The following is a 21,038-nucleotide window of genomic DNA, read 5'->3' on the forward strand; positions in this document are numbered from 1 at the left end:
TTTGTTATTTTACTTTTTATTACAAAAACAGTTTTCCAGTTGCTTTCACACTCCAGTATGGGAATGTTTTAGTCCTGCATGGGAGGGTCACTGTGTGTTTCTATCCCTGGCCTTCCAGCAAGAGGTCCAGGTAGGCCCCAGTCACCAGGCTGTCATCCCCAACACCGAGCTCCTTCATCAGGCTGCGAGCTATCGCCTCCCCCTCCTCAGGCCTCTGGTCCTCCCTCATCACCACCTAGACACACACACACACACACACACACACACACACACACACACACACCTCTAGTTATACAGTGGGAAAAAAAAGTATTTAGTCAGCCACCAATTGTGCAAGTTCTCCCACTTAAAAAGATGAGAGAGGCCTGTAATTTTCATCATAGGTACACGTCAACTATGACAGACAAATTGAGAATTTATTTTCCAGAAAATCACATTGTAGGATTTTTAATGAATTTATTTGCAAATTATGGTGGAAAATAAGTATTTGGTCACCTACAAACAAGCAAGATTTCTGGCTCTCACAGACCTGTAACTTCTTCTTTAAGAGGCTCCTCTGTCCTCCACTCGTTACCTGTATTAAAGGCACCTGTTTGAACTTGTTATCAGTATAAAAGACACCTGTCCACAACCTCAAACAGTCACACTCCAAACTCCACTATGGCCAAGACCAAAGAGCTGTCAAAGGACACCAGAAACAAAATTGTAGACCTGCACCAGGCTGGGAAGACTGAATCTGCAATAGGTAAGCAGCTTGGTTTGAAGAAATCAACTGTGGGAGCAATTATTAGGAAATGGAAGACATACAAGACCACTGATAATCTCCCTCGATCTGGGGCTCCACGCAAGATCTCACCCCGTGGGGTCAAAATGATCACAAGAACGGTGAGCAAAAATCCCAGAACCACACGGGGGGACCTAGTGAATGACCTGCAGAGAGTTGGGACCAAAGTAACAAAGCCTACCATCAGTAACACACTACGCCGCCAGGGACTCAAATCCTGCAGTGCCAGACGTGTCCCCCTGCTTAAGCCAGTACATGTCCAGGCCCGTCTGAAGTTTGCTAGAGAGCATTTGGATGATCCAGAAGAGGATTGGGAGAATGTCATATGGTCAGATGAAACCAAAATAGAACTTTTTGGTAAAAACTCAACTCGTCGTGTTTGGAGGACAAAGAATGCTGAGTTGCATCCAAAGAACACCATACCTACTGTGAAGCATGGGGGTGGAAACATTATGCTTTGGGGCTGTTTTTCTGCAAAGGGACCAGGACGACTGATCCGTGTAAAGGAAAGAATGAATGGGGCCATGTATCGTGAGATTTTGAGTGAAAACCTCCTTCCATCAGCAAGGGCATTGAAGATGAAACGTGGCTGGGTCTTTCAGCATGACAATGATTCCAAACACACCGCCCGGGCAACGAAGGAGTGGCTTCGTAAGAAGCATTTCAAAGGTCCTGGAGTGGCCTAGCCAGTCTCCAGATCTCAACCCAATAGAAAATCTTTGGAGGGAGTTGAAAGTCCGTGTTGCCCAGCGACAGCCCCAAAACATCACTGCTCTAGAGGAGATCTGCATGGAGGAATGGGCCAAAATACCAGCAACAGTGTGTGAAAACCTTGTGAAGACTTACAGAAAACGTTTGACCTGTGTCATTGCCAACAAAGGGTATATAACAAAGTATTGAGAAACTTTTGTTATTGACCAAATACTTATTTTCCACCATAATTTGCAAATAAATTCATAAAAAATCCTACAATGTGATTTTCTGGATTTTTTTTCCTCATTTTGTCTGTCATAGTTGACTTGTACCTATGATGAAAATTACAGGCCTCTCTCATCTTTTTAAGTGGGAGAACTTGCACAATTGGTGGCTGACTAAATACTTTTTTCCCCCACTGTATGTAATGTCCCAGCCAGGTGAATCTACCTCTAGTTCTATGTAATGTCCCAGCCAGGTGAATCTACCTCTAGTTATATGTAATGTCCCAGCCAGGTGAATCTACCTCTAGTTATATGTAATGTCCCAGCCAGGTGAATCTACCTCTAGTTATATGTAATGTCCCAGCCAGGTGAATCTACCTCTAGTTATATGTAATGTCCCAGCCAGGTGAATCTACCTCTAGTTATATGTAATGTCCCAGCCAGGTGAATCTACCTCTAGTTATATGTAATGTCCCAGCCAGGTGAATCTACCTCTAGTTATATGTAATGTCCCAGCCAGGTGAATCTACCTCTAGTTATATGTAATGTCCCAGCCAGGTGAATCTACCTCTAGTTATATGTAATGTCCCAGCCAGGTGAATCTACCTCTAGTTATATGTAATGTCCCAGCCAGGTGAATCTACCTCTAGTTATATGTAATGTCCCAGCCAGGTGAATCTACCTCTAGTTATATGTAATGTCCCAGCCAGGTGAATCTACCTCTAGTTATATGTAATGTCCCAGCCAGGTGAATCTACCTCTAGTTATATGTAATGTCCCAGCCAGGTGAATCTACCTCTAGTTATATGTAATGTCCCAGCCAGGTGAATCTACCTCTAGTTATATGTAATGTCCCAGCCAGGTGAATCTACCTCTAGTTATATGTAATGTCCCAGCCAGGTGAATCTACCTCTAGTTATATGTAATGTCCCAGCCAGGTGAATCTACCTCTAGTTATATGTAATGTCCCAGCCAGGTGAATCTACCTCTAGTTATATGTAATGTCCCAGCCAGGTGAATCTACCTCTAGTTATATGTAATGTCCCAGCCAGGTGAATCTACCTCTAGTTATATGTAATGTCCCAGCCGGGTGAATCTACCTCTAGTTATATGTAATGTCCCAGCCGGGTGAATCTACCTCTAGTTATATGTAATGTCCCAGCCAGGTGAATCTACCTCTAGTTATATGTAATGTCCCAGCCAGGTGAATCTACCTCTAGTTATATGTAATGTCCCAGCCAGGTGAATCTACCTCTAGTTATATGTAATGTCCCAGCCAGGTGAATCTACCTCTAGTTATATGTAATGTCCCAGCCAGGTGAATCTACCTCTAGTTATATGTAATGTCCCAGCCAGGTGAATCTACCTCTAGTTCCATGTAATGTCCCAGGCCCTCCACTGTGTCCAAGTGAACCCTCGTCTGACCAACCAGGAACAGCCTCCTCTCCTTCCTCACCTCACCCTTCACCCCTAGAGAATCAGCCAACACAGTCTACACACACACACACTAAGATTAATATACACCACCTCACCTCATGACCAGCCATCTCTACACTAAACCAGTCACTCATTCCCTCAGATGGAGTACTGTTGTAGTAGCTACTCACTGTAGTAGAGATGGAGTAGTGTTGTAGTAGCTACTCACTGTAGTAGAGATGGAGTAGTGTTGTAGTAGCTACTCACTGTTTAGTAGAGATGGAGTAGTGTTGTAGTAGCTAGTCATTGTGTAGCAGAGATGGAGTAGTGTTGTAGTAGCTACTCACTGTGTAGTAGAGATGGAGTAGTGTTGTAGTAGCTACTCACTGTAGTAGAGATGGAGTAGTGTTGTAGTAGCTACTCACTGTGTAGTAGAGATGGAGTAGTGTTGTAGTAGCTACTCACTGTGTAGTAGAGATGGAGTAGTGTTGTAGTAGCTACTCACTGTAGTAGAGATGGAGTAGTGTTGTAGTAGCTACTCACTGTGTAGTAGAGATGGAGTAGTGTTATAGTAGTGTTGTAGTAGCTACTCACTGTAGTAGAGATGGAGTAGTGTTGTAGTAGCTACTCACTGTGTAGTAGAGATGGAGTAGTGTTGTAGTAGCTACTCACTGTAGTAGAGATGGAGTAGTGTTGTAGTAGCTACTCACTGTGTAGTAGAGATGGAGTAGTGTTGTAGTAGCTACTCACTGTAGCAGAGATGGAGTAGTGTTGCAGTAGCTACTCACTGTGTAGTAGAGATGGAGTAGTGTTGTAGTAGCTACTCACTGTAGTAGAGATGGAGTAGTGTTGTAGTAGCTACTCAATGTGTAGTAGAGATGGAGTAGTGTTGTAGTAGCTACTCACTGTAGCAGAGATGGAGTAGTGTTGTAGTAGCTACTCACTGTGTAGCAGAGATGGAGTAGTGTTGTAGTAGCTACTCACTGTGTAGTAGAGATGGAGTAGTGTTGTAGTAGCTACTTACTGTAGTAGAGATGGAGTAGTGTTGTAGTAGCTACTCACTGTGTAGTAGAGATGGAGTAGTGTTGTAGTAGCTACTCACTGTGTAGTAGAGATGGAGTAGTGTTGTAGTAGCTACTCACTGTTTAGTAGAGATGGAGTAGTGTTGTAGTAGCTAGTCATTCTGTAGTAGAGATGGAGTAGTGTTGTAGTAGCTACTCACTGTAGTAGAGATGGAGTAGTGTTGTAGTAGCTACTCACTGTGTAGTAGAGATGGAGTAGTGTTGTAGTAGCTACACACTGTAGCAGAGATGGAGTAGTGTTGTAGTAGCTACTCACTGTGTAGCAGAGATGGAGTAGTGTTGTAGTAGCTACTCACTGTAGTAGAGATGGAGTAGTGTTGTAGTAGCTACTCACTGTGTAGTAGAGATGGAGTAGTGTTGTAGTAGCTACTCACTGTAGTAGAGATGAGTAGTGTTGTAGTAGCTACTCACTGTGTAGCAGAGATGGATTAGTGTTGTAATAGCTACTCACTGTGTAGTAGAGATGGAGTAGTGTTGTAGTAGCTACTCACTGTGTAGCAGAGATGGAGTAGTGTTGTAGTAGCTACACACTGTGTAGTAGAGATGGAGTAGTGTTGTAGTAGCTACTCACTGTAGTAGAGATGGAGTAGTGTTGTAGTAGCTACTCACTGTAGTAGAGATGGAGTAGTGTTGTAGTAGCTACTCACTGTGTAGTAGAGATGGAGTAGTGTTGTAGTAGCTACTCACTGTGTAGTAGAGATGGAGTAGTGTTGTAGTAGCTACTCACTGTGTAGTAGAGATGGAGTAGTGTTGTAGTAGCTACTCACTGTGTAGTAGAGATGGAGTAGTGTTGTAGTAGCTACTCACTGTAGTAGAGATGGAGTAGTGTTGTAGTAGCTACTCACTGTGTAGTAGAGATGGAGTAGTGTTGTAGTAGCTACTCACTGTAGCAGAGATGGAGTAATGTTGTAGTAGCTACTCACTGTGTAGCAGAGATGGAGTAGTGTTGTAGTAGCTACTCACTGTGTAGTAGAGATGGAGTAGTGTCATAGTAGCTACTCACTGTAGTAGAGATGGAGTAGTGTTGTAGTAGCTACTCACTGTAGTAGAGATTGATTAGTGTTGTAGTAGCTACTCATTGTGTAGCAGAGATGGAGTAGTGTTGTAGTAGCTACTCATTGTGTAGTAGAGATGGAGTAGTGTTGTAGTAGCTACTCACTGTGTAGTAGAGATGGAGTAGTGTTGTAGTAGCTACTCACTGTGTAGTAGAGATGGAGTAGTGTTGTAGTAGCTACTCACTGTAGTAGAGATTGAGTAGTGTTGTAGTAGCTACTCATTGTGTAGCAGAGATGGAGTAGTGTTGTAGTAGCTACTCATTGTGTAGTAGAGATGGAGTAGTGTTGTAGAAAGCTACTCACTGTAGTAGAGATGGAGTAGTGTTGTAGTAGCTACTCACTGTGTAGTAGAGATGGAGTAGTGTTGTAGTAGCTACTCACTGTGTAGTAGAGATAGAGTAGTATTGTAGTAGCTACTTACTGTGTAGTAGAGATGGAGTAGTATTGTAGTAGCTACTCACTGTGTAGTAGAGATGGATTAGTGTTGTAGTAGCTACTCACTGTGTAGTAGAGATGGAGTAGTGTTGTAGTCACTACTCATTGTGTAGTAGAGATTAGTATTGTAGTAGCTACTCACTGTGTAGTAGAGATGGATTAGTGTTGTAGTCACTACTCATTGTGTAGCAGAGATGAGTAGTGTTGTAGTAGCTACTCACTGTGTAGTAGAGATGGAGTAGTGTTGTAGTAGCTACTCACTGTGTAGTAGAGATGGAGTAGTGTTGTAGTAGCTACTCACTGTGTAGTAGAGATGGAGTAGTGTTGTAGTAGCTACTAACTGTGTAGTAGAGATGGAGTAGTGTTGTAGTAGCTACTCACTGTGTAGTAGAGATGGAGTAGTGTTGTAGTAGCTACTCACTGTGTAGTAGAGATGGAGTAGTGTTGTAGTAGCTACTCACTGTGTAGTAGAGATGGAGTAGTGTTGTAGTAGCTACTCACTGTGTAGTAGAGATGGAGTAGTGTTGTAGTAGCTACTCATTGTGTAGCAGAGATGGAGTAGTGTTGTAGTAGCTACTCACTGTGTAGTAGAGATGGAGTAGTGTTGTAGTAGCTACTCATTGTGTAGCAGAGTTGGAGCAGTGTTGTAGTAGCTACTCACTGTAGTAGAGATGGAGTAGTGTTGTAGTAGCTACTCACTGTGTAGTAGTAGAGATGGAGTAGTGTTGTAGTAGCTACTCATAGTGTAGCAGAGATGGAGTAGTGTTGTAGTAGCTACTCACTGTGTAGTATAGATGGAGTAGTGTTGTAGTAGCTACTCACTGTGTAGCAGAGATGGAGTAGTGTTGTAGTAGCTACTCACTGTGTAGCAGAGATGTTGTAGTAGCTACTCACTGTAGTAGAGATGGAGTAGTGTTGTAGTAGCTACTCACTGTGTAGTAGAGATGGAGTAGTATTGTAGTAGCTACTCACTGTGTAGTAGAGATGGAGTAGTGTTGTAGTAGCTACTCACTGTGTAGTAGAGATGGAGTAGTGTTGTAGTAGGTACTCACTGTGTAGTAGAGATGGATTAGTGTTGTAGTAGCTACTCACTGTGTAGTAGAGATGGAGTAGTGTTGTAGTAGCTACTCACTGTGTAGTAGAGATGGAGTAGTGTTGTAGTAGCTACTCACTGTGTAGTAGAGATGGAGTAGTGTTGTAGTAGCTACTCACTGTGTAGTAGAGATGGAGTAGTGTTGTAGTAGCTACTCACTGTGTAGTAGAGATGGAGTAGTGTTGTAGTAGCTACTCACTGTGTAGTAGAGATGGAGTAGTGTTGTAGTAGCTACTCACTCTGAGTCCCTCTGGATCCTGTGTATCAGAGATGGAGTAGTTGGACACCTTGGGCCCATCACAATCTGGTCTCTCATAGAAGATCAGCTGACCCCTCCCATCCTGCTGGACAAACAAAACGTCAGTCCAAAGCATGTGTGTTTATGTGTGTCTGTGTATGAGTGTGTGTCTGTGTTTGTGTTTGTGTGTGTCTGTGTGTGTGTCTGTGTGTGTGTGTGTCTGTCTGTGTGTGTGTGTCTGTCTGTGTGTCTGTCTGTGTGTGTAGGTGTGTCTGTCTGTGTGTGTAGGTGTGTCTGTCTGTGTGTGTCTGTGTGTGTCTGTGTGTGTGTGTCTGTGTGTGTTTTTATGTCTGTGTGTGTGTGTGTCTGTCTGTGTGTGTTTTTATGTCTGTGTGTGTGTGTGTCTGTCTGTGTGTGTGTCTATGTTTGTGTGTGTTTTTATGTTTGTGTGTGTGTTTATGTGTGTCTGTGTGTGTCTGTGTACCATCAGGTTGCGTAGTTTAAGTCGTCCGGTGCTGCAGTTAAAGAACGTGTCCTGCTGGCGGATTACTGTGCCCTCTGATTGGCTTAGCTGGCTGGCTCTCTCTGCCAATCGTGTCGCATTGCTCACCCTCGCCTTGATCTCCACGTTAGACGGCATCTCTGAGCTGTACCGAGTTATATTAGGATTAGAGTGGTAGAGAGGTTTATATCATATCTGTATTGAGTTAGGGTTATGTTAGGGTTAGAGTGGTAGAGAGGTTTATATCACATCTGTATTGAGTTAGGGTTATGTTAGGGTTAGAGTGGTAGAGAGGTTTATATCATATCTGTATTGAGTTAGGGTTAGAGTGGTAGAGAGGTTTATATCATATCTGTATTGAGTTAGGGTTAGAGTGGTAGAGAGGTTTATATCATATCTGTATTGAGTTAGGGTTATGTTAGGGTTAGAGTGGTAGAGAGGTTTATATCATATCTGTATTGAGTTAGGGTTAGAGTGGTAGAGAGGTTTATATCATATCTGTATTGAGTTAGGGTTAGAGTGGTAGAGAGGTTTATATCATATCTGTATTGAGTTAGGGTTAGAGTGGTAGAGAGGTTTATATCATATCTGTATTGAGTTAGGGTTAGAGTGGTAGAGAGGTTTATATCATATCTGTATTGAGTTAGGGTTAGAGTGGTAGAGAGGTTTATATCATATCTGTATTGAGTTAGGGTTAGAGTGGTAGAGAGGTTTATATCATATCTGTATTGAGTTAGGGTTAGAGTGGTAGAGAGGTTTATATCATATCTGTATTGAGTTAGGGTTAGAGTGGTAGAGAGGTTTATATCATATCTGTATTGAGTTAGGGTTAGAGTGGTAGAGAGGTTTATATCATATCTGTATTGAGTTAGGGTTAGAGTGGTAGAGAGGTTTATATCATATCTGTATTGAGTTAGGGTTAGAGTGGTAGAGAGGTTTATATCATATCTGTATTGAGTTAGGGTTAGAGTGGTAGAGAGGTTTATATCATATCTGTATTGAGTTAGGGTTAGAGTGGTAGAGAGGTTTATATCATATCTGTATTGAGTTAGGGTTATGTTAGGGTTAGAGTGGTAGAGAGGTTTATATCATATCTGTATTGAGTTAGGGTTATGTTAGGGTTAGAGTGGTAGAGAGGTTTATATCATATCTGTATTGAGTTAGGGTTATGTTAGGGTTAGAGTGGTAGAGAGGTTTATATCATATCTGTATTGAGTTAGGGTTATGTTAGGGTTAGAGTGGTAGAGAGGTTTATATCATATCTGTATTGAGTTGGGGTTATGTTAGGGTTAGAGTGGTAGAGAGGTTAATATCATATCTGTATTGAGTTGGGGTTATGTTAGGGTTAGAGTGGTAGAGAGGTTTATATCATATCTGTATTGAGTTAGGGTTATGTTAGGGTTAGAGTGGTAGAGAGGTTTATATCATATCTGTATTGAGTTAGGGTTATGTTAGGGTTAGAGTGGTAGAGAGGTTTATATCATATCTGTATTGAGTTAGGGTTATGTTAGGGTTAGAGTGGTAGAGAGGTTTATATCATATCTGTATTGAGTTAGGGTTATGTTAGGGTTAGAGTGGTAGAGAGGTTTATATCATATCTGTATTGAGTTAGGGTTAGAGTGGTAGAGAGGTTTATATCATATCTGTATTGAGTTAGGGTTAGAGTGGTAGAGAGGTTTATATCATATCTGTATTGAGTTAGGGTTAGAGTGGTAGAGAGGTTTATATCATATCTGTATTGAGTTAGGGTTAGAGTGGTAGAGAGGTTTATATCATATCTGTATTGAGTTAGGGTTAGAGTGGTAGAGAGGTTTATATCATATCTGTATTGAGTTAGGGTTATGTTAGGGTTAGAGTGGTAGAGAGGTTTATATCATATCTGTATTGAGTTAGGGTTAGAGTGGTAGAGAGGTTTATATCATATCTGTATTGAGTTAGGGTTAGAGTGGTAGAGAGGTTTATATCATATCTGTATTGAGTTAGGGTTATGTTAGGGTTAGAGTGGTAGAGAGGTTTATATCATATCTGTATTGAGTTAGGGTTAGAGTGGTAGAGAGGTTTATATCATATCTGTATTGAGTTAGGGTTAGAGTGGTAGAGAGGTTTATATCATATCTGTATTGAGTTAGGGTTAGAGTGGTAGAGAGGTTTATATCATATCTGTATTGAGTTGGGGTTATGTTAGGGTTAGAGTGGTAGAGAGGTTTACAGTTGAAGTCGGAAGTTTAAGTAAAAGTTCCCTGTCTTAGGTCAGTTAGGATCACCACTTTATTTTAAGAATGTGAAATGTCAGAATAATAGTAGAGAGAATGATTTATTTCAGCTTTTATTTATTTCATCACATTCCCAGTGGGCCAGAAGTTTACATACACTCAATTAGTATTTGGTAGCATTGCCTTTAAATTGTTTAACTTGGGTCAAACGTTTCGGGTAGCCTTCCACAAGCTTCCCACAATAAGTTGGGTGAATTTTGGACCATTCCTCCTGACAGAGCTGGTGTAACTGAGTCAGGTTTGTAGGCCTCCTTGCTCGCACATGCTTTTTCAGTTCTGCCCACAAATTTTCTATAGGATTGAGGTCAGGGCTTTGAGATGGCCACTCCAATACCTTGACTTTGTTGTACTTAAGCCATTTTGCCACAACTTTGGAAGTATGCTTGGGGTCATTGTCCATTTGGAAGACCAATTTGCGACCAAGCTTTAACTTCCTTACTGATGTCTTGAGATGTTTCTTCAATATATCCACATCATTTTCCTTTCTCATGATGCCATCTATTTTGTGAAGTGCACCAGTCCCTCCTGCAGCAAAGCACCCCCACAGCATGATGCTGCCACCCCGTGCTTCACGGTTGGGATGGTGTTCCTCGGCTTGCAAGCAGCCCCCTTTTTCCTCCAAACATAACGATGGTCATTATGGCCAAACAGTTCTATTTTTGTTTCATCAGACCAGAGGACATTTCTCCAAAAAGTATGATCTTTGTCCCCATCTGCAGTTGCAAACCGTAGTCTGGCTTTTTTATGGCGGTTTTGGAGCAGTGGCTTCTTCCTTGCTGAGCAGCCTTTCAGGTTATGTCGATATAGGACTCGTTTTACTGTGGATATAGATACTTTTGTACCTGTTTCCTCCAGCATCTTCACAAGGTCCTTTGCTGTTGTTCTGGGATTGATTTGCACTTTTCGCACCAAAGTACGTTCATCTCTAGGAGACAGAACGCGTCTCCTTCCTGAGCGATATGACGGCTGCGTGGTCACATGGTGTTTATACTTGCGTACTATTGTCTGTACAGATGAACGTGGTACCTTCAGGCGTTTGGAAATTGCTCCCAAGGATGAACCAGTCTTGTGGAGGTCTACAATTTCTTTTCTGAGGTCTTGGCTGATTTCTTTTGATTTTCCCATGACGTCAAGCAAAGAGGCACTGAATTTGAAGGTAGGCCTTGAAATACATCCACAGGTACACCTCCAATTGACTCAAATTATGTCAATTAGCCTATCAGAAGCTTCTAAAGCCATGACATCATTTTCTGGAATTTTCCAAGCTGTTTAAAGGCACAGTCAACTTAGTGTATGTAAACTTCTGACCCACTGGAATTGTGATACAGTGAATTAGAAGTGAAATAATCCGTCTGTAAACAATTGTGGGAAAGATTACTTGTGTCATGCACAAAGTAGATGTCCCAACCGACTTGCCAAAACTATAGTTTGTTAACAAGAAATTTGTGGAGTGGTTGAAAAACGAGTTTTAATGACTCCAACCTAAGTGTATGTAAACTTCCGACTTCAACTGTATATCATATCAAATAACTGCAATACATTGAGTGGTGAGCTTCTCAATGCTGGACAGTGCACACCTCTCCTCAGTAGAATCACAACAGACAGATACTGTACATTCAAGGAATCTAAATATTACTCCAAAGTAATAATATTCTAGTTGTGATAAAAGTTCTGCATTCTACAAATACACGTGTCAAACATTTCACATTACAAAAGGCCACCAGCTATATTAGAAAACAGTGACAAACTGGCCACATAGAAATGCAATAGACAATACAACTGTACTGAACAAAAATAAAACGCAACATGCAACAATTTCAAAGATTTTACTGAGTTCAAATCAAATTTTATTTGTCACATGCGCCGAACACAACAGGTGTAGACCTTAGTGAAATGCTTACTTACAAGCCCTTAACCAACAATGCAGTTCAAGAAATAGAGTTAAGAAAATATTTACTAAATAAAAGTAAAAAATAAAATAAAAATAATGAGGCTATGTACAGTGGGTACCGGTACCGAGTCAATGTGTGGGGCTACAGGTTAGTCCAGGTAATTTGTACATGTAGGTAGGGGTAAAGTGACTGCTTAGATAATAAACAGCAAGTAGCAGCAGTGTAAATACAAAGGGGGAGGGGTGGGGGGTGGGGGGGGTCAATGTAAATAGTCCGGGTGGCCATTTGATTAATTGTTCAGCAGTCTTATGGCTTGGGGGTAGAAGCTGTTAAGGAGCCTTTTGGACCTAGACTTGGCGCTCCGGTACCGCTTGCCGTGCGGTAGCAGAGAGAACAGTCTATGACTAGGGTGGCTGGAGTCTTTGACCATTTTTGGGGCCTTCCTCTGACACCGCCTAGTATATAGGTCCTGGATGGTAGGAAGCTTGGCCCCAGTGATGTACTGGGCCGTACGCACTACCCTCTGTAGTGCCTTACGGTCGGATGCCGAGCAGTTGCCATACCAGGCGGTGATGCAACCGGTCAGGATGCTCTCGATGGTGCAGCTGTAGAACCTTTTGAGGATCTGGGGACCCATGCCAAATCTTTTCAGTTTCCTGAGGGGGAAAAGGCATTGTCGTGCCCTCTTCATGACTGTCTTGGTGTGTTTGGACCATGACAGTTTGTTGGTGATGTGGACACCAAGGAACTTGAAACTCTCGACCCGCTCCACTACAGCCCCATCGATACAGTTCATATAAGGAAATTAGGCCCTAATCTATGGATTTCACATGACTGGGAATACAGATATGCATCTATTGGTCACAGATCCCTTTTTTCTTTTTAAGTCGGGGCGTGGATCAGAAAACCAGTCAGTTCTGGTGTGACCGCCATTTGCCTCATGCAGCGCGACACATCTCCTTCGCATAGAGTTGATCAGGCTGTTGACTGTGGCCTGTGGAATGTTGTCCCACTCCTCTTCAATGGCTGTGGGAAGTTGCTGGATATTGGCGGGAACTGGAACACGCTGTCGTACAGGTCGATCCAGAGCATCCCAAACATGCTCAATGGGTGACATGTCTGGTGAGTATGCTGGCCATGGAAGAACTGGGACATATTCAGCTTCCAGAAATTGTTTACAGATCCTTGCGACATGGGGCCGTGCTTTATCACGCTGAAACATGAGATGACGGAGGATGAATGGCACCACAATGGGCCTCAGGATCTCGTCACTTGAGACATCTGTGGCATTGTGTTGTGACAAAACTGCACATTTTAGAGTGGCCTTTTATTGTCCCCAGCACAAGGTGCACCTGTGTAATGATCATGCTGTTTAATCAGCTTCTTGTAATGCCACACCTGTCAGGTGGATGGATTATCTTAGTCCCCTGTAGCTCAGTTGGTAGAGCATGGCGCTTGCAATGCCAGGGTTGTGGGTTCGTTTCCCACGGGGGGCCAGTATGAAACATGTATGTATGTGTATGTATGTGTATGTATGCACTCACTAACTGTAAGTCGCTCTGGATAAGAGCATCTGCTAAATGACTCAAATGTAAATGTAAACAAAGGAGAAATGCTCACTAAAAGGGATGCAAACAAATTTGTGCACAAAATTGAGAGACATAAGCTTTTTGTGCAAATGGAAAAATGTTGGGATCTTTTATTTCAGCTCATGAAACACGTACACAAACACGTTACATTTCTATTTTAGTTCAGTGTCCATCCCTGGACTGGATGAAATAGATGCAATACAATCAGGGCCAGTCTATGCTGTTCTGCCGCCCTTGGAGAGACAAAACGGTCAGAAAATGGCTCCAAGCAAAACTAGAATAATCCCAGTAAGAAAAATGACATTGAAAAGACGTGTAAAATTTTCCAGACGTTGAAGTTGGAGTCAATTTAGGCTCTGAAAGAAAGGTGAAGATGTATTTTCCGTAGGTTTAAAATACAGATTTTCCAGGACGTTGAAAAGGCCTCTTTTTTTTTTTTTTTTTATTATTATTTTTTTTTTTTTCAATCCCCCATGTTTTTTTTATTTTTTATATATATATATATTCCCCTTTATTACTTTTCAACCCCACCATCCTTTCCCTACTTGGAGTAAATTAGTGAACAACAACGCCCAGGCCTCTACTTCCGGTCTATACTTACTATCTACACCTTATGGACAGAGTTAATTTTACAATAATTCTATATCTATATATATATATATATATATATATATATATACATACATACATACACATACACACACACATACATATATATATATATATATATACATACATACATACATATATATATATATATATATACATACATACACATACATATCTATTTATTTTTTTGCTCCTGAACTTCTTCTACTCTCAACCTCTCCGATCATTTTCATGATGTCCATCCGGTTTGCTTCTAAATGCCATATCTTTCTAACTGTGCTCTTTCCCAAAAGCTCCCAACATACAACCTATATACTTATTATGGACACAGTATGCTTACATTATTAGCTATCTTTGTTATTATTTGTTGTTATTTGTTATTAGTCCCATCCTTCAACTCTATTCAATACCTCCCATCTATCTCTTAACACCATCCATATAGGATTTCTATTTGCCATATATATTTCAACCATACTGTGATGTTTTACAAAAGTTCTGAACCTTTCTATTCTCATTGCTTCTACAGATTGTGAATTAAAAATAAACATTTTTGCTAAAAGTATTATTATATTATTGATTGATTGACTATGACTTTTCAGATCACCCAGTAATGCTATCTGCAAGGTTAGTTCCAGGTAAATATTGCAATCCTTTAGCCATTCCTGGACCTGTGTCCAAAAACAAGCTACAAATGGACAGAACCAAAACAAATGATCTAATGATTCTATCTCTTCACAGCAAAATCTGCAGAGCTGGGAAGATTGTATCCCCCATATAAATAACATTCTATTGGTAGCAAGAATTTTATATAATAATTTAAATTGAAAGATTCTAATTTTTGAATCCGGTGTCGTTTTGCGTGTCAGTTCATAAACACTATGCCATGGGATCGGTACGTCAAAGATCTCTTCCCAACTATTTTGCAATCTATATGGGACTGCTGTCAATCCTTTGGTCCTTAAGTGAAACTGATATACTTTTTTATTTATCACAGTTTTCCTTAACCAATTATGTTCTTTAATGCAAGGCCGACAGACAAGTTCCTTACTTTCTCCCCCTTCAACTTTCCTCTTCCACTTTTGCGGTAAGGCCTCTTTTCCGGACATTGAAAAATACAGATTTTCCAGATGTTGAAATCAGGTTCATTTTCGGTTCTGAATGAAAGTTGAAAATATGTAATTTATAGACGTCTGTGTTTGGGCCAAATCAGGGATGGTCCGGACCGGAACAATCTGAACCAAACATAGACGTCTGTGATTGGTTCAGATTTTGTCCGGACTGGACCAAAAACCAATGTCTGTGGATGTGGAACTCAAGGCGGGTCCGGACTGGACCAAAACAAGAAGTCCAAAAGGCGTTGGTGTCGGTCCGTGCTTCCTGAGGTGGAGCCTATAGTGTTGCCTGAAATGTCATTTTATGAATGCCCATCTATGTTGTAAGCCCACCATTTGTAAAACATCAACAAAAAAAGAGGTCCGGTCTGGACACGTGTACATATTATCTCGACTAATCGGTGCCCCCGCACATTGACTCTGTACCGGTACCACCTGTATATAGCCTCCCTACTGTTATTTTATTTTACTGCTGCTGTTTAATTATTATTTTTTACTTAACACTTTTTTTCTTAAAACTGCATTGTTGGTTAAGGGCTTGTAAATTAGCATTTCACTGTAAGGTCTACACCTGTTGTATTCAGAGCATGTGGCAAATAACATTTGACTTGATTTGACATTACCAAAAAAATACGTTTGCTCGTGCTTACTGGGGTGTAGCCTACCATGATGGCCTTAATGGAATTGGATGAATGCCCCCCCCCCCATGTGGTAGGCCCACCATTTATAAAACAGGCCGTTACATTGGCTTTATTAGTCCGGATTCCTGTGACTAATCAACTTGGCTATTTAAGCTGAATATCAGCTACCCAACTTTATCAGGAGCTATCGTGAGCCTATTTGCAATGTGTTTACACAGCGGGAAATGCATTAGGATTTTATTTTTCGCCATGATCAGCTAGTCGCCATGATCCCCTAACCCGAACGACGCTGGGCCAATTGTGCGCCGCTCTATGGGACTCCTGAAGTTCATTAATTTCCAATGGAACGATGCGTTTGCCTTGCAGCATTGCAGCATTGCAGAGGCAGTTGCAGTGCATTCTGTGTGGTGCATACGTTGGATTTATCGAACTTATGCATCAAACTGTATGTGTAAACGGGTTGACAGAAATGGTAGCAGAAGGTGAATGTTTAACTTTTGTTGCACACATATCTAGATGATGCTGCATCCAATTTTGCACAATGACACAGTCGGTGTGTTCAAAGCGTTAGACTGCTGCGCCAATCGGGAGGAGAAATCTGCATGATGTAAAAAGTGTCCATCATTACATTGTCATACATTTTATCTCCAGCCTGTCGGCTACAGAAATGGCCATATACTCTTTCTAACATATCCTATATCTGCTACATGATTTATGTTCGATTATGTTTTTGACGGAACTCTGGTGGAGTGCGGCAGCGATACATCTCCAACAATACTCTGGTGGAGTGCGGCAGCGATACATCTCCAACAATACTCTGGTGGAGTGCGGCAGCGATACATCTCCAACAATACTCTGGTGGAGTGCGGCAGCGATACATCTCCAACAATACTCTGGTGGAGTGCGGCAGCGATACATCTCCAACAATACTCTGGTGGAGTGCGGCAGCGATACATCTCCAACAATACTCTGGTGGAGTGCGGCAGCGATACATCTCCAACAATACTCTGGTGGAGTGCGGCAGCGATACATCTCCAACAATACTCTGGTGGAGTGCGGCAGCGATACATCTCCAACAATACTCTGGTGGAGTGCGGCAGCGATACATCTCCAACAATACTCTGGTGGAGTGCGGCGGCGATACATCTCCAACAATCCTCTGGGAATGGACAAGCTAAATATTTAGCGTCCCTGCCTTTGACAAAGTGGCCATTGTTTATCAGAGGGCGGTATCAACGCTCACCTAAAAAGCCCATATGCCACTAGTTGAGAGAAACTGTCATTTTGGGGGGGCGTCTTGGTCAGTTTAACTCAGAAAAGGCCGCAGTCATCAATCTGCCGTCTAATGAGCCGGCCGGCCGTGAATACAATGGATGGTCAACTTCTCAATGTGACACACAATGTTCACCTAACGTGAGGACAAGTCAAGTCAACATGGTCAACTTCTCAATGTGACACACAATGTTCACCTAACGTGAGGACAAGTCAAGTCAACATGGTCAACTTCTCAATGTGACACACAATGTTCACCTAACGTGAGGACAAGTCAAGTCAACATGGTCAACTTCTCAATGTGACACACAATGTTCACCTAACGTGAGGACAAGTCAAGTCAACATGGTCAACTTCTCAATGTGACACACAATGTTCACCTAACGTGAGGACAAGTCAAGTCAACATGGTCAACTTCTCAATGTGACACACAATGTTCACCTAACGTGAGGACAAGTCAAGTCAACATGGTCAACTTCTCAATGTGACACACAATGTTCACCTAACGTGAGGACAAGTCAAGTCAACATGGTCAACTTCTCAATGTGACACACAATGTTCACCTAACGTGAGGACAAGTCAAGTCAACATGGTCAACTTCTCAATGTGACACACAATGTTCACCTAACGTGAGGACAAGTCAAGCCAACATGGTCAACTTCTCAATGTGACACACAATGTTCACCTAACGTGAGGACAAGTCAAGCCTGCACAGGGGAAGCTAGGTTACAGACAGCCTGCTAGCATGTACTGTAGCTAGCTAGCCTAACATTACACCACTCGGTAGAAAACTCTTTCAGCTTCATAATATTTCATCAAAAGGTTCGCTAGCAACACAACAATGTTGGAATACATTCTATCAAAATTACATGAAGTTTTACTTCTTCCAAACGTTTATACCATATGTACATTTGAACACATACCTCAACACAGACCGAGGAGAAACTCCCGCTGCTGACTTGAAGGTCCTGCAGGCTAGAGCAATCAACACAGACCGAGGAGAAACTCCCGCTGCTGACTTGAAGGTCCTGCAGGCTAGAGCAATCAACACAGACCGAGGAGAAACTCCCGCTGCTGACTTGAAGGTCCTGCAGGCTAGAGCAATCAACACAGACCGAGGAGAAACTCCCGCTGCTGACTTGAAGGTCCTGCAGGCTAGAGCAATAGACCACAGACCGAGGAGAAACTCCCGCTGCTGACTTGAAGGTCCTGCAGGCTAGAGCAATAGACCACAGACCGAGGAGAAACTCCCGCTGCTGACTTGAAGGTCCTGCAGGCTAGAGCAATAGACCACAGACCGAGGAGAAACTCCCGCTGCTGACTTGAAGGTCCTGCAGGCTAGAGCAATAGACCACAGACCGAGGAGAAACTCCCGCTGCTGACTTGAAGGTCCTGCAGGCTAGAGCAATACACCACAGAGCAATCGATACTCTCACAATCCATGGATATGGAAAACTAATGAAAGGATTTAAGTGAAATACACATAAGACAATATTAATACTCGTTACACAGCTCTGTCTATGAATTTGAGAGTGATTACATTACATTTCTCCAGCCCCATCCCTCAACTTTTTACAGAAGCAGGGGCGGGGTAGCCTTTGTTATTGTTTCTATTGCTGATTGCAGCTTTAAGGTGCATGTCGCCGTCTAATGTGCTGGAGTGTGTGGCCAATCACGGTTTACATTAGGTTTACACCTAAATCCTCCTACCTAACTCTGTACTACTTCTAAATGAACCCATTAAAACGAGTGTCACATCATAATGTGCTCTATATTTGAACTTTTATTTTCCCTGTATGAGCTTTCAATCCTCACTGTATATTTTACAGTTTAGTGTGACTTTTATTTTGACAGCAGGTTTTTTTTTGCCTTCTCTGTTTTTACCGGTAAGGGGCATATGTGAAACAGGTGGAAGCGAGTCGCGGAATCCGGGAGAAAGAGAGCGCGCTTGTTTGAAACGGAAAAGCGTCGTGGTAGTTATTGATGAAGAAGAACATCAAGACGAAGCAGCTGCTTTACAGGTGGGATGCACTGCTGAGCGCTACATCCCCAGGGGTTCGGCCTGATTGGACCGAGATTGTTGCACCCTTGACAAGGCAAGAACAAGATGTATATCAGGAGAAGTGCAGTGTTATTATAAGGAGAGTTATACTTGGAATACGGAGGAGGAATGGAGGGAAAAAAGAGGCAGAGGAGGTCTAAGAGAGAGGGGGAGCTTGAGTCTGTTAAAAATGGCTGGAAAAAGGGAGATGGTTTGTTAAAGAAGAACGGTAGAAAGTGTTAGCAGAGTGAGCTGAAGACAGGAGGAGAAACGGAAGAGAATGAGGGGGAAGTTCTCTGTGCGCGAGGCTTGCACCGAGGGTCAGGATAAAGATGAGTCTGTGACAGTAGGAGTGAAGTTTTTGGAAAAAGTGGACCCTTGCCTTTTGGCTGATCCATTTGTGGTTTCAGGATGGGTGAAAAGAGAGTTGGGTAAAGTGGAATCGGTGAGGGTAACCAGAAGTGGTCTAGTGATAATTATTTGTGTTTCTGCTGGTCAGAGGGAGAAGGCGCTCCGTGTTAAACCAATGGGGACAAGAGATGTGAATTGTTTTGCTCTCAAGAAAAGGGCGCTATTGAAAGGAGTGATTACTGGGGTAGCGGTAAATATGAAAGCTGACCAACTGAAGGGGAAGATTCCCGGTGTTTGTGATGCTCGTCGTTTGGTGCGACGCAGACAGGATGGCATGAGTGGAGAAATAGAAGAGTCATTGTCTGTTCTTTTGAGTTTTGATGTTGAGTCTTTGCCCGACAAAGTGATGTTAGGATATATAAGTTATCCTGTAGGAGCTTTTGTGCCGAATACATTACGTTGTTACAGGTGTAAAGCTTATGGGCATGTGGCAGCAGTGTGTAGGAGGGAGGTTCCTAGGTGTGAGAAGTGTGCAGAAAGGAATGTGCAGCATTGGGGATAGTAGTGGTATGTGCTAATTGTAGGGGTGCCCATGGGGCTGGGGATCAGACATGTCCCGTGCGAGAGAGGCAGGTTGAGGTTTCCAGGGTTACAGTAGTGAAGAAGTTGTCATATGCTGAGGCAGGGAAGAAAGTAGAGGAAGATGGGTCAAGGGGGAGGGATCCTGAGAGGAGTAGATCTGTACCAGTACAGAGGGATAAACCAACAAGTGATATATGTTTCAGTAAGATTGGATTTTGGGCGTTTATAGCAATGGTTATTAATTGTACTGCAGGGATGGAACATAAGTTGCAGAAAATAGAGGTTGAGGTGGCAGCTGCAGAGAGGTATTTGGGTGTGCGAGACTTGACATCAGAAGAGGTACAGGGAGTGTTGAGTGGTGGTGTCCAGTCCTTTCAGGCTGTTGGCCTGAAGTAGGACTAAATAGATTTAAATAGTGGAGTATGGTATTTTTAGTTTGTAGTTTTTTTAAACATTTTATTTGTCCTTTTTTGTGAGTGTAGTGTTAGATGGTAGGGTATTTGTTGTATTTTTATATATATACAGTACCAGTCAAAAGTTTGGACACACTTACTCATTCAAGGGTTTTCCTTTATTTTTTACAATTTTCTAAATTGTAGAATAATAGTGAAGACAACAAAACTATGAAATAACACATATGGAATCATTTAGTAACCAAAAAAGTGTTAAACAAATCAAAATATATTTTATATTTGAGATTCTTCAAATAGCCACCCTTTGCCTTGATGATAGCTTTGCACACTCTTGGCATTCTCTCAACCAGCTTCACCTGGAATGCTTTTCTAACAGTCTTGAAGGAGTTCCCACATATGCTGAGCACTTGTTGGCTGCTTTTCCTTCACTTTGTGTCTTAATCGATTTGAAAAGTTTGACGTGTCATGTGTGTCTCTTCGGAACAGGGCACCCCTCAAGGTAATGTCTCGTGGGAAGTCGTTGTTAAAGAGATGAAAAATATTCCTGGAGTGATTGATGCACGTCGGATGAATCAAGTTGTGAATTATGAAAAAGTGAAGAGTTGGGGTATATAAACTACAAAGTCAGAGCATGTATGCCAAGACCAATGCAGTGTGATCCTTCTAGACCTATCTGCTGCCTTTGATACTGTGAACCATCAGATCCTCAATGCAGTGTGTTAACACTGTAAAGCTTTAGGT

General features: G+C 42.1%; 1 protein-coding gene across 1 annotated transcript; it reads right to left on the minus strand.

Annotated features, from left to right (window-relative positions):
- Window positions 1–5: 5 nt before the first annotated feature.
- Window positions 6–18,125, minus strand: LOC311120626 (uncharacterized protein). The gene is made up of 5 exons (XM_084195208.1): window positions 17,834–18,125; window positions 7,505–7,667; window positions 7,022–7,123; window positions 3,068–3,193; window positions 6–235 (listed from the first exon to the last, which is right to left on the minus strand). Exons 2-5 carry the CDS (start codon window positions 7,658–7,660, stop codon window positions 101–103), a joined length of 519 nt encoding a protein of 172 aa, XP_084051334.1. The 5' UTR covers window positions 7,661–7,667; window positions 17,834–18,125; the 3' UTR covers window positions 6–100.
- Window positions 18,126–21,038: the final 2,913 nt, after the last annotated feature.

This window comes from Coregonus lavaretus (assembly GCF_964263955.1).
Source record: "Coregonus lavaretus genome assembly, contig: HAP1_SCAFFOLD_2654, whole genome shotgun sequence".
Taxonomy (NCBI): domain Eukaryota; kingdom Metazoa; phylum Chordata; class Actinopteri; order Salmoniformes; family Salmonidae; genus Coregonus; species Coregonus lavaretus.